The following is a 13,066-nucleotide window of genomic DNA, read 5'->3' as shown; positions in this document are numbered from 1 at the left end:
TAAGCCCAGCTTATTTCTATAGTTGTTGGGCATGTTCTATAAATGTCAACAGGTCAAGCTGATTAACAGTGTTAAAATCTTGTATACTTTAATGGTTTTCTATTTATTTCATCAATTATTGAGACAGGATTGTTGAAATTATCAACTCTAATTGTAAATTTACATATTTTTCCTCTAGTTTGTTAATTCTGCTTCGTCAACTTGGAAGCTCTGTTACTAGGTGCATACTCCCTTGAGAGTCTTTGGCCTTCTTGATGAGCTAACTCTTATTACCAAGAAATGTCCCTCTTTTTCAATGTAATGTCCTTTGTCCTAGAATCTATTTAATTGATACTAAGATTGCCATGCTAACTTTCATACTATCTGTATTTGTATGTGTTTTTTTTCCATTCCTTTACATTTCTTAATCAGGATTTTTACATCTAAAATGGCTTTTGCTTTCCAGTACTCAGATTAGCATATAGTTTGGTGGGTCTTGTTTTTTAATCCAGTCTGACAAGATCTTTCTTTTAATTTGAGTGTTTAATCCATCTACAATTAATATAATTATTGATAGCTGCACTGAACTCTATCATCTTGCCATTTGTTCTGTTTGTCCCATCTGTCTTTCGGTTCTTTCCTTTCAGACTGAATACATTTTATTGTACTTCACTGACACTGCATTTTTTACAAATCAAAGGTCTATGGCAACTTTGCATTGGGCAAGTCTATTGGTGCCATTTTCCAATAATACTTATTCACTTTGTGTCACATTTTTGGTAATTATCGCAATGTTTCAAAGTTTTCCATTTTATTTGTTATGGTGAGGTGTGTGATCCCTGACCTTACTATGAAGGTTCAAATGATGGTCAGAATTTCTTAGCAACATTTTAAAATTAAGGTATGCACATTTTTAAAAACATAACACTATCACACACTTAATAGTCCATGGTATACTGCAAACATAAGTTTATATGAATTGCTGCTGCTGCTGCTGCTGCTAAGTCACTTCAGTCGTGTCCGACTCTGTGTGACCCCATAGACGGAAGCCCACCAGGCTCCCCCATCCCTGGACCCCCCAAAATTCATGAGACTTGTTTAACTGCAGTATCTGCTTTATTGCGGCAGTCTGGAACTGAACCTGCAGTATCTGAAGTAGACCTGTATTTCTCCTCCATTTGCTCTATAGCTGCATCTCCTTTTTTGTTGTTGTTACTTTAGGAATTACAATATACAACCTTATCAGTCTATCATGAATTAACATTATACTTCTTATTGTAGTGGAATAATTCTATTTATTCCTTTTCCTATCTTTTCACCATTAGTATATATTTTCCTTCTAAATAAATTATAAACCTCATAATGAATTCATTACTGGAAATAAATTTTTTAACCTTTTAATTCTGAACCAATTGGACGCTGGCTCTCTAATCCTAACCCTTCCTTCTTGGTATGCCATTGCCTTGTACTGCCCTGTGCATACATAATGCAGCATTCAAAGACTGAAAGAATCAAATGTCTGGAGCTTCTATCTATGCCCAGTTCTTAGTTCTCTTCTTCTCCTACTCTGAACACAAATCTAGCCATTTCAGTAGTCCCAAATGCCAGCCTCTGCCTTCTTCAGCTTAGTGATGTCAATTTGCTCTGTTTATCTCTAAAAATTTACCCCATGGTCTGGACAATGCTTCCAGGCAGAAAGCTGGGCCCTCATGGAGCTCACATCACATGTTTTCCCTCTTTTAGTGATCATAGTCCTTTACCATTTCGTTGTCCAACATCTGAAAACATGTGCTTCAGATATTTTCACTGGTTTTATAATTGTTTATATGTGGAAGTGGTCTACTCTAGTACCAGTTATTTAGACAATTAGCAGAATTAACAAACTAATAGGAAAAAATAAGTAAATTCACAATTAGAGTTGATAATTTCAACAAATCCATACTAATAGATTTAGGAAATGCACTGCACTCCTAATTCATATATAGAGGAAAAAAAATTTTTGTTTTCCCAAAATTCACAAGAAAGAGTTCTTGTAAACTGAATTTGAACTTCAAAACCCATGACTGAATTCAAAGCAATAGAATTTCACACAAGAAAACCTTTGTGCCACCTTTGCTTCAACTTCTGTGTGTGTGTGTGTGTCCGCACACAACTCTTTGGACCTCATGGACTGTATAGCCTGCCAGGCTCCTCTGTCCATGGAATTTTCCAGGCAAGAATACTTGAGTAGCAGCCATTTCCTACTCCAGCAGATCTTCCCGACCCAGGGATCTAACCTGTATCTCCTGCACTGGCAGGCGGATTCTTTACCGCTGAGCCATCTGGGAAGTTCATGTAAACAAATAATTTAAAACACGCTGAGTCTCTTCAACAAACAAAAAAAGATACCAGTAGGCTGATCACTATTGATTTGCATGATTATCTCATACCTTATAGAGCTTGAGAATTGTTTTAATGCATTCATGCACAAACTTGGTCTGTTTCTGAAGACTTCCACCATACAGTGCCACCAGTTCTTCATTGAAATTCACGCTAAAGAAGTCAAAGTGGTACTTGAAGTCAATGTCTTCGGCTTTTCTAAGTGCAATAGAGCCAATAGAACGAACTGCAGAGGAAAAGGATTAAGTGCATATGAAACAAAAATTTTTTAAGTTTCTTCTATGCTAAAGCTTCAAAGTCTCTTAACAAATAACTATCTCACACTCTGAATAAAACCTATTTCAGGGTGACATCCTTAATAATATCAATTTAGAAGAACAAACCCACCTAGCAATTGAGCGTCTTGTTCTATAAATTTTTTTAAATTAAATATAAAGTGAATGGTTCATTCATTCTCTACCTGTTTCCCCTTCAGTAGGGGCAACAACAGCTAAAAGTGAAGAAAGGAATCCTTGAGCAATAAGAAGTATGAACTTTGTCAAACTTGAGGATTTTAAGAGTGAGAAAATCCTACAAGAAATGTCTACTCATCACAGTGGTTTTAAATACTCGTGGAAGATTTGCCTTTTTTTCTTACACATGACATCACTGTAAGTAAATCTTGTCATGCTCTACCTTCTAAATATTTCCCCAATCAAGCGTTTTTCACCACTTCCACCACTACCTTCCTAATCCAAGCATCATCATCTCTTGCCTGAACTACTCTAATAGTTTCCTAAACAGGCTATCTGCTTCTACTGTTTAACGTTGTGATAAAGCATATATATGTATATAAGTAATATACATACATTGTGATAAATATGTGACATATACTATACATAGTGATAAAGTGTATATATATATATATATATATATATATATATAAGGTCTCTTAATTTATAATGTAATTCCGATTTCCCACAATTATACTCTCTAGGTTTTGGGTTTAGTAAACATTTGTCACTCCATTTTTTAAACATATATAATTCACAAACTATGTAACTCATTGTGCAAAGCATACAATTTAATGATATTTTGTATAGTCGCAGGGGTATACAATCGTTTTCTGCAATCTAATTAACTTCAGACATTCTTTCAGTTCAGTTCAGTTTAGTTCAGTCACTCAGTTGTGTCCGACTCTCCGCGACCCCATGAATCACAGACATTTTTTAATCACTCCCAAAAGAAAACCCTTTACTCACTAGCAGTTACTCTTCATTATTCTCTTCCTCCTAATTCCTAGAAAGCACTAATATATATGTGTGTGTATATAAAACTGAATCACTTTGCTGTACACCTGTAACTAACACAACACTGTAAATCAACTATACTTCAATTTTTTAAAAGATCTAAGATAAAAAATCAGTAAAAGTTACTTTTACTAGATTAAAAAAAATGTTAAGTGGAAGAAGCCAGTCACAGAATAATATACATTGAGTGATTACAGTGAAAAGTTTAAAACAGCCCAAAATTGGGAATTCCTTGGTGGTGCATCCACTGCAGGGGCACAGGTTCAATCCCTGGTTGGGAAACTAAGATTCTGCATGCTGAATGGCATGGCCAAAAATAAAAATAATAATAAAATAAAAAATATCAGTTCCTCTTTTAAAAATATTTTCTTCAGTTCAGTTCAGTCGCTCAGTTGTGTCCGACTCTTTGTGACCCCATGAATCACAGCACGCCAGGCCTCCCTGTCCATCACCAACTCCCGGAGTTCACTCAAACTCATGTCCATCGAGTCGGTGATGCCATCCAGCCATCTCATTCTCTGTCGTCCCCGTCTCCTCCCACCCCTAATCCCTCCCAGCATCAGAGTCTTTTCCAGTGAGTCAACTCGTCGCATGAGGTGGCCAAAGTATTGCAGTTTCAGCTTTAGCATCAGTCCTTCCAATGAACACCCAGGATTGATCTCCTTCAGAATGGATTGGTTGGATCTCCTTGCAGTCCAAGGGACTCTCAAGAGTCTTCTCCAGCACCACAGTTCAAAAGCATCAATTCTTTGGCGATCAACTTTCTTCACAGTCCAACACTCACATTCACGGGAAAAACCATAGCCTTGATAGCCCCAAATAAGTAGAATGAATTAGAGCTGCACACTAAGATGCTAAAACTATAAAGAAAGTAAGGAAAATGACTACCTTAAACTTAGGATTGTGGCTTCATCTAGAAGGAAGGGAGGGAGTTTTAATCAGGAAAGGGGACATAGGGGCTTCCATGGTGCTGACGACCTTCTACTTCTTGACTTGAATCATTTTTAACCAAATAGCGATAGTCTACACATTTTTCTGTTTATGTGTTATACTTCAAAAACAATGATTACATTTTTAAAATCAGAGTTTATCATGTCCTACCCAAACTCTCCAATAGTTATCCATCACATTTAAATCAAAATTCTAAGTCTCTTCCACAGCTTTATGATACAGCCTGTGGCTACTTTTCCATCGTCATCACTTTTCACTTTCTCTAGTCTCAGTAGCCTTGAATGCACCAAACATGTTCTTGCTTCCACGTCTTCCCAGCAACAGTACCATACCTTAGTCCCTTGCCATACTCAGGCCTCTGCTCAAAATGTCATCTCCTCATACTGGCCACTTCATCTAGTCACCTCTTGACCCTGTTTATCCTTTATCCCTTACTTGTTTATTTTTCTAACTTTTAACATTACTGGTATACTAATATCTAGAGTATCTGGAATACTGCCTAATACCTAAAACACTGCCTGGCTCATGGTAGGTACCCCATAAATATTTGCTAGCTAAATAGATAAACATGTAAGTAATTATACTTCGTTGCTGTTCAGTCACTAAGTCGTGTCCAACTCTTTGCGACCCCATGGACTACAACACACCAGGCTTCCCTGTTCTTCACTATCTCCCGGAGTTATACTAAATGTTGAAATAATTCTATTCTATTCTCATTATATAAAAGAACACAACATTTAATAACAATAAAAAAGGGACTTTAGCTGAAATTACTTCTACATTGCTTGACTGTTACACTAGGAATAACTGCTATATTTCAATCTGGAATATATACACAAATCTTCCCCAACCCCACCTTTCTGTGTTTGCCTCCATATTTCGAGATCTAATTTAAATAGCTCCAAAAGAAAGAACTCAATCTCCTCTCTTGCTCAGCATAACTTAAACCACTGATTTACTTCTCTAGTCAATGCTTTAGGTTCTGTTTTGTGTACCCTCAATTTCTAACATAAACCTCTTACCTCTGCTGATTCCCAAATCCCTATACCATCTATGTATCATCATCTTATCTTCTCCTACTTACTCTCTGCAAAGTGGCTTTCAACATTTTTTTATATACTTGTCACTTACTTCTCTCAGATAAAATGTCATCTATTTGTGTCTCCCAGTATGCGTAGTGAGGTAGTTAATGCAGAGTATGCATCTGAATGCATCTGAATTAATTCTTTAACTGAATTTCACAGCTTTCAAAATTTATTTTTGAGACTTACCTTGCTTATAACTTCCAGCATTACCAGGAAGAAAGAGAACAGGAATACCCGTTAAAGGGAGAACTTTGTGTTCTTCAGCATAGGACCCTTCTCCATAAAGATATAATTCATAAGCAGGATAGCGTTTTGCCAGTTTCTTTGGAAGTTCAATTTTCTATAGGAAAGAGAAAGCAATTTCACTTTAATCTGTTTTAGTAATACAATTCAGTCTCACTATACCCAATTCTGAATTATACAAATTTGAAACAGTACAATATAAAAACATTACTGATGATAAAAGCTACATTTAATGGACAACAAAGTTCTACTTTTAGTTTACACCTAAGAAGCATCTGTCTTGAATTATGTGAGTTTTAAACCATATAGTCTTCAAGAAAACATAAAGTGAGACTACTTAAAATTCTAATAAGTAGAAATTACTCAAAATAGCTACTGACAAGAGAAAAATACTAGTTTATGTCAGCATGCTCCATGTTAACATAACTGAAAATGCATTTAATTTAGTATCACTTATCAATTATACTTAGAAATGATAAGGGTTTTCCATTATTAAATGAACTCTTTTTTGCTATTTTAAACTGTTTTGTAATGTCTCTCTCCTTTAATTCAGGTCCTAATATATACTCCAAGCTGTTGCATCAATCAAAGGAAAGTAACTTTGTTTTATAATGCAACTTTCCTACCTCTCAACTTAATACGCTTGACCTACAATGTGCTTAACAAATTAATCTGAATCTTACAGCCATGACTTGGTCAAGACATGGACAGTCTTCTCACCACAAACATTCCAATGAATGAGCATCTGTTTCAGTTTTCATGGACCTGGTGCATGGTTTGTCAGTAAGCCTAAAACTACTCTGCAATTCATATTATTATTTACCAAATGAGCCAGCAATTGACATTTCTTTCAACAAAATATAAATGAAGTCTTAATGTCATCCCCAAAAGGTAGGCATCTATAAAATTAGTAGTAAAGCATAAGATCTTCTTCTGCTTTTTTTTTTTCTTTTTCCCCTAAGGGATAGAGACCATTAAGGGCTTCCCTGGTGGCTGCGACAGTAAAGAATCTGGCTGCAATGCAGGAGACCTGGCTTAGATCCCTGGGTTGGGAATATCCCCTGGAGAAGAGAATGGCAACCCACTTCAGTATTCTTGCCTGGAGAACACCATGGACAGAGGAGCCTGGTGGGCTACAGTCCATGAGGTCACGAAGAGTTGGACACGACTGAGCAGCTAACACTGAGAGACCATTAAAAACGAAACCAGTTATACTGAACAGTAGATTTATTTAAAGAGACATCAAGAGATTTAATGATCGAGCAGTAATAGATCATCTGGAGAAGGAAATGGCAACCCACTCCAGTACTCTTGCCTGGAAAATCCCATGGACAGAGGAGCCTGGTAGGCTACAGTCCATGGAGTCACAAAGAGTCAGACACAACTGAGCGACTAAACTAGTAATGTACATGTGCTTGGTAAAAATTTTAACTACTGAGTGAATTTTGAAAATTGTAAATGGGTGATGTCTACTGAAAAAAAAAAATCACTGTTTCTAAAAAGAATAATTCTGATCATTTATGCAAATACCTGAATATTTGAGGATGGTACCATGAACAATCTGTGCCAATAACACCATAAAAACAACTTCAGAGACTGTGAGCTTGTTGTTTAAGTTACTGGCAACTTTATCTCCTCAAATATTCAAAACAGAGATACCAACTATTTGCTTTAAGATGTTTATGTACCTCAACTTAAATTAGTCCCAGTATTAATTATGCACAGTAAATAATCAAAAATAAAAATGATGTAACATTTTGTCCTTTAGGTGTAAATTATGCAAAAAAAAATGAGAGAACAAGGGAACAGTTATCTTAATTCCTTGTAATTTAGCACACTATTTGAGATAGTAGCGCACACACAGTAGGTTCTTTTTAGGACAGTGACTAAACAAAGTTTTGAACGAGTTGAAAACTAACTAAGAAGGATAGGAACTATCAAATATAGCAAAAAAAGTATTTAACTCCCTGGAGACAGAAAAATAAGCAAAAGAATATTATTTGATAAATTTTATAATCTACTATTACAAAAGCAATTTTATAGTGAGACAATGTACATTTTAAAATATGACTGCATATAATATGAAGTAGAAAAAAGTATAAAGATGGGAAAAAAGACATAGAACAAAAACATAAAGTGGGAATCGTAGGCAATGGCAAAACTGTTTCCAACAAAATTCAAGTTGGGAGTAAGTGGCAGGAAAAGACAGGAAGGGTATTGCCTAGATCGAGGACAGAAAAGATATTGGTATACAAAAAGGATGATGATTAAAAAACAGAAGGTGGTCAAGGAGTTTAAAAAAAGGAAACATTTATATCAATAGAACTCCAATATATTTTAAATTCATTATTTTAAATAACAACTCTCCCCCACAAAAGGCTAACAATCCATAGTCCATACCGCTGTCAAGAAATAACCTTGTTAAAACATACACCTTATGTATTTCTTCACTACACACACAGATGATAAACACTTGCGAGGTCCTTTAAAACCTGGTTCTAATTATTCTTACCTGCTGCTGCTGCTGCTGCTGCTAAGTCACTTCAGTCGTGTCCGACTCTGTGTGACCCCATAGATGGAAGCCCACCAGGCTTCCCCATCCCTGGGATTCTCCAGGCAAGAACACTGGAGTGGGTTGCCATTTCCTTCTCCAATGTGTGAAAGTGAAAAGTGAAAGTGAAGTCGCTTACAATTTATATATGCCATATTTTAAGTGTTTTAATATGTTCTAAAATTCAAGATTCAACAGGGTATATCCTGAAAAAGCTCTACTACCCTTGGGTTCATTAGTTATCCAATTACCTACTCAGAAGGCAACCGATGTCAGCAGTTTGTGCTTCCAGAAGTAGTTTACATGTACAATATACACAAATATAAGCAAATGTGTCTTCGGTTATTTTCTCCTTTTCATAAAAATGATAACATACTATAAATACTACTTATGGAATGTAACCTGGTGCCTTCCTACCTTCACAAAAGTTCTTTACTCCTGCAATTTTCTTGTTTCTGCACTGTGTGAACTACATATATATCCTACATTGCCTAGTACACAACCTCTTCTCTATAACCATTGACCACCCAGGATGAACATGGCTGCTCTCTTCTGTGAAGAGCCTTGCACACACTCTTACAGTGAAATTATAATGTTCAATACACTGTATTTCGCCTATTCATTTCATTCCTGTCTCCCTCATTATAATTTAAAAACAAATTTAAAGGCACAAAGTCTGATTTATCTCTAATTCCTCCTCACCCAAATCCTGTATCTAAAATTTACTTACACAGAGAAGTCATTAAATGATATACTAAATAAACATCACACTTAATAACAAAATAAATTATCTGCATTTCCCAATATCAGCATTTCCTTTCAGAGAGAAGGTCCACATATCTACAGTCAAATGAATTATTGTATGAAAAAACACAACACAGATGTTTTCGTCTCAAATTCTACAATTTGGCTAAAATGTAAGGCAAAAAGCTTTCAAGGATAATGTATATTGTGCCTGGTAGGTTTGTGAGATGTTCAACTAATTCTGAATAAGTCAATCTAGGAAAACCAAAGGTAGAGGATTAAGAGATAATAAAAAAAGTTTAAATTCAAAACAATTTTTAAGAGTTTCAAATTCCTGTCCCACATTTTATTTTTAAAATGGAAAATAAAACTGAGCATGTTTCAACCAACCTTTTAAATGCCTCTAAAATTCTGCTAAAGAATATGTAAACAAGAAGTAAAAAAAGAAGAAAAGCATCGAGAAAAAAAAAAAAAACAATAACTAGGACATTCCATACACTGGATACCAACGTGTGAACAATTAATTAGAGCTTACTATAAAATATAACTAAAAGCAATATAAAAATATGTTTAGAACACTTTAAATAAATAATTGGTTCTTAATAGAAAGCTCCCAGTTATCCAGAAATCTCACTTCTTATACTCAAAATGACTCATTTCTGTAGGCAGCTTCTGCAACCTAGTGTGCACAATAAAACGAAGAGTCAAACACAAATACTTTAGTGAATAAACACTTTTTACACCATAAAGATAAAAATTTACTGAAAATGTGTAGCAAAACTCCTGCTAATATTACAGTACTAACATATTATTAACAGAAGTATAAAACTGCAAAATTAAATAAAACCTCAAAACAGCAAAACTAAATGAGACTATTCAACAACAACAAAAAAACCCAAACAGCTCTCTTGCATTAGCTACACTAATTTTCTGTGTCTTTCCAGTCAATATTATGCTGCTTTGTTCCCAACACTAAGTGATTTCTACTACTTGAAATATTAAGATAGCTTCAATAATTGTGGATAATCCAAAAATAAATGGGAATTAGTACTGTATTGTTTCCATTTTAACCAAACTCTTCAATGCAGTACAAAACTAAAACGACCTACTTCAATCTACTGGGAGTTTTCTAATTAAACCAAAGAAATATAAAATATTATAAAGGCTCTATTTTCAGTTTTTTAAAAAATCTAAACCTAAAAGCCCACTTATTTAACTATATGTAGTCTCTGATAAACATAAACCAGCATATTCATTTAGAAATTAAAAGACCACTGTAATATGCTAAAATCTGTTCCTTCAATAGCATCTGATATCAAAAGCTTCCATTTCCATATAAGCAATGATCCAGGTAAAGACCTCAAAACAAATCAAATCTCAATTCCACCCAAGGTAAAGATCTCAAAACAAATGAAATCTAAATTTGAATTTTGCCCATGGGAAAGAATGTTCTTCAGCAGTTTAAACCTTAAGTAGTTTTAAGATCTAAATAATAGCAGGATAATCAAATAATATTCCTCCATAATGACCTGTACACGGAAACAACCAGAATCTGCATCCCTCACCTCAAAGAATAAATTTTTTATGGTTTTAAATGCATTTTATCAGTATGTATTATAGTACACATACTTTTTACGGTAGGGAGTTATTACAAAATATATTCCATAATTAGGCGATGCATTTAAAAGGAAAGAATCATTCCGGTGAAATTTCTTTGGATGCCTGCGTAATTTGTCACTCTTTTTACAGCTGGTCATGAATGAAATTCTAGAGTCTACTATGCTGAACCGATAAAGCAACTGTGATTGAAAATATCGAAAACGGAAAGAAAGGTGGGGGTGGAGAGATAGAAAGAAGGGCCGGGTCTTTTTAAAATTGCAAACACAGTGAGAAAACAAACACACCACCAGGAAACAGATTTTACTTTCAACTGGTAAGGGGCGACACGCCTCTACAGGATGCAAGCAGAGGCACTGACCCAGGACCGGGAAGACTAGAGGGCTCCGCAAAACCTTCCCAGGAGAGAACTGAATTTCTTCCTCATTTATTTACTCATCAGGTTAGCCTTTCACATAGAGATAAATCCCTGAAGTCTCTAAAGCAGATCTGGGAACTGTCTAGGCAATACACGCTCTGTAGAAGCTTGGTTCCCTTCTAGAAAAGCAAGAGCTGACACGCAAACTACTGGGCGGGAGGGGAAGAATTTTGGCGCGTGGGAAGCAAAGGAGGGCTCGGAGCACCTGTTAAGGCAGGAAGGCTGGGAGGAGGGGTTTGGGGAAAGGGACTGGAACTGCGTCTCCGGGGATGAGGGGCGTTGGGCCCGGCCCTTCTCTGCTTGGGATTCGGGACCGCGAACGGGGCGGAGGAACTGGGAGCAACCTCGAGGGGGGCGGGGAGGATGCTCCGGGAACCATCTATCAAAGACCCCACTGAGAAGAGAGGACACAAAGGGCAGGAGAAGGGGACCGCGGGGCTGCGAAGTATTCAGGGACGGAGAAAGCAGAGGCGCAGTAGGGGAAGGGGAAGGGGAAGGGAGAGGCGCGGGGAGCCGAGGCAGGGGAAACGCACCAAAGGGTAAGGCTGGAGGGGCCCGGGCCTCGGAGCGGCCAGAACCTCACCTGATACTCCGGGTACTCAAACATGTAGCTCATACTGCACTTATTTTCCTCAAAGCCGAAGAAGACGTCCCACAGCCCCAGGGTGGCCATGAAGACCATCAGGGCATAAAACGCCAGGTTCCAGAGATTGACAGAGTGGAGTAACATGATGCCTCCGCCTCTACAGCCGCGGGGCCCTCAGCCCTGACTGAGGGAGCGGAACGTCCCGCTGCCCGCGCGGGAGCGAAACCCGAGCAGCGCGCGCCTGCGTGGACGCCCGGCCTGCCCGCGCGCCCGCCGCGCGCTGCGCCTGCGCGCAGCCTCTCCGAAAACCTTCCTGCCCAGCGTCCCCCGGGAGCGCGGAGGCGGCGTTTGCGGCGCGAGCGCGAATCCGAGGACTGAGGAAAGAGAGCGCGGAGTGGGCTGGGCTGGAGGGTGAGCGGAGGGAGGAGAGGGCGCAAGGGAAAGGAGGAGAGGGGAGGGGAGGGCAGTGAGAGGCCGGCTGGAGAGAAGGACGAGCGGTAAAGAGGGGCCGAGAGGCAAGGGAGAGCGCGGGAGTCCTGGAGCCGAGGCGAGGGAAGGACTGAGAGGGGGCGTCTGGCGGGCTAACCCGGAGAGAGAGAGGGGCGGTTAACGATGGTGAGCCGACCAGGCAAGGGGAGGGGAGACACCAGAGCCCAGGGACCATCAGCTGGGAACATCTCTCCCTGTGCAGCTTAAAAACCCTAACCGTTCAATTTTGAAACGCCTCAGGCCTCCGCAGTTTCTGTTCTCCCAGCGGTGGTGGAGTACATCCACAGCTCTCTGGACCGGTTCGCTTAAACAGAGATCAAACGGCTTTTTCTCCCCATCCTTGACCGCGGACGTCGGCCCGGTAGGCAACAGTGCTTAAAAGCACGGGCTCATAAAAAGCCACCAGCAGGTCGACGAGATTCTAGTTTTGGTATAAGATAAAAGCCTGAATCAAAAAGCATCGTTGGGTCTTTAAATCATGTTACCAAGTTTTTCCATTAATACGGATGCAACCGATAGGTATCTGTGTGATCAATTTGTCGCTAACTTGCCTTACTCCTCAGAACCTCCACCTCTTCAGAAATTGGTTCCACATTAACATATGGAGACAAATTCCCTCAAGCTTCCACTCAGATTCCCTTAAGTGACTTAATTCATTTAAATGAATTTCAGTTTGGTTTTGCACAAAAAGGGGGTAAAAAAGTAGCTCAGAAACCATTCATAATCACGCATAGC

General features: G+C 38.3%; 1 protein-coding gene across 2 annotated transcripts in view; it reads right to left on the bottom strand.

Annotated features, from left to right (window-relative positions):
- PGAP1 (post-GPI attachment to proteins inositol deacylase 1) overlaps positions 1–12,109 on the bottom strand; it is a 78,091-nt gene extending 65,982 nt beyond the window's left edge. For both annotated transcript variants that reach the window (XM_055397827.2, XM_055397828.2), the window contains exons 1-3: positions 11,840–12,109; positions 5,870–6,023; positions 2,409–2,584 (exon numbers count right to left, since the gene is read on the bottom strand). In XM_055397827.2, coding sequence (XP_055253802.1) covers positions 2,409–2,584; positions 5,870–6,023; positions 11,840–11,986 — 477 coding nt within the window. In that variant the 5' untranslated portion in view covers positions 11,987–12,109. The remainder of the gene's footprint in view (positions 1–2,408; positions 2,585–5,869; positions 6,024–11,839) is intronic.
- Between the last annotated feature and the right edge of the window lie 957 nt (positions 12,110–13,066).

The sequence above is a fragment of the Moschus berezovskii genome, chromosome 2 (genome assembly GCF_049115385.1).
Source record: "Moschus berezovskii isolate FMDL1 chromosome 2, NW_MosBer_1.0, whole genome shotgun sequence".
NCBI classification, from domain to species: Eukaryota; Metazoa; Chordata; class Mammalia; order Artiodactyla; family Moschidae; genus Moschus; species Moschus berezovskii.
This window is presented reverse-complemented; position numbering and strand designations above follow the sequence as displayed.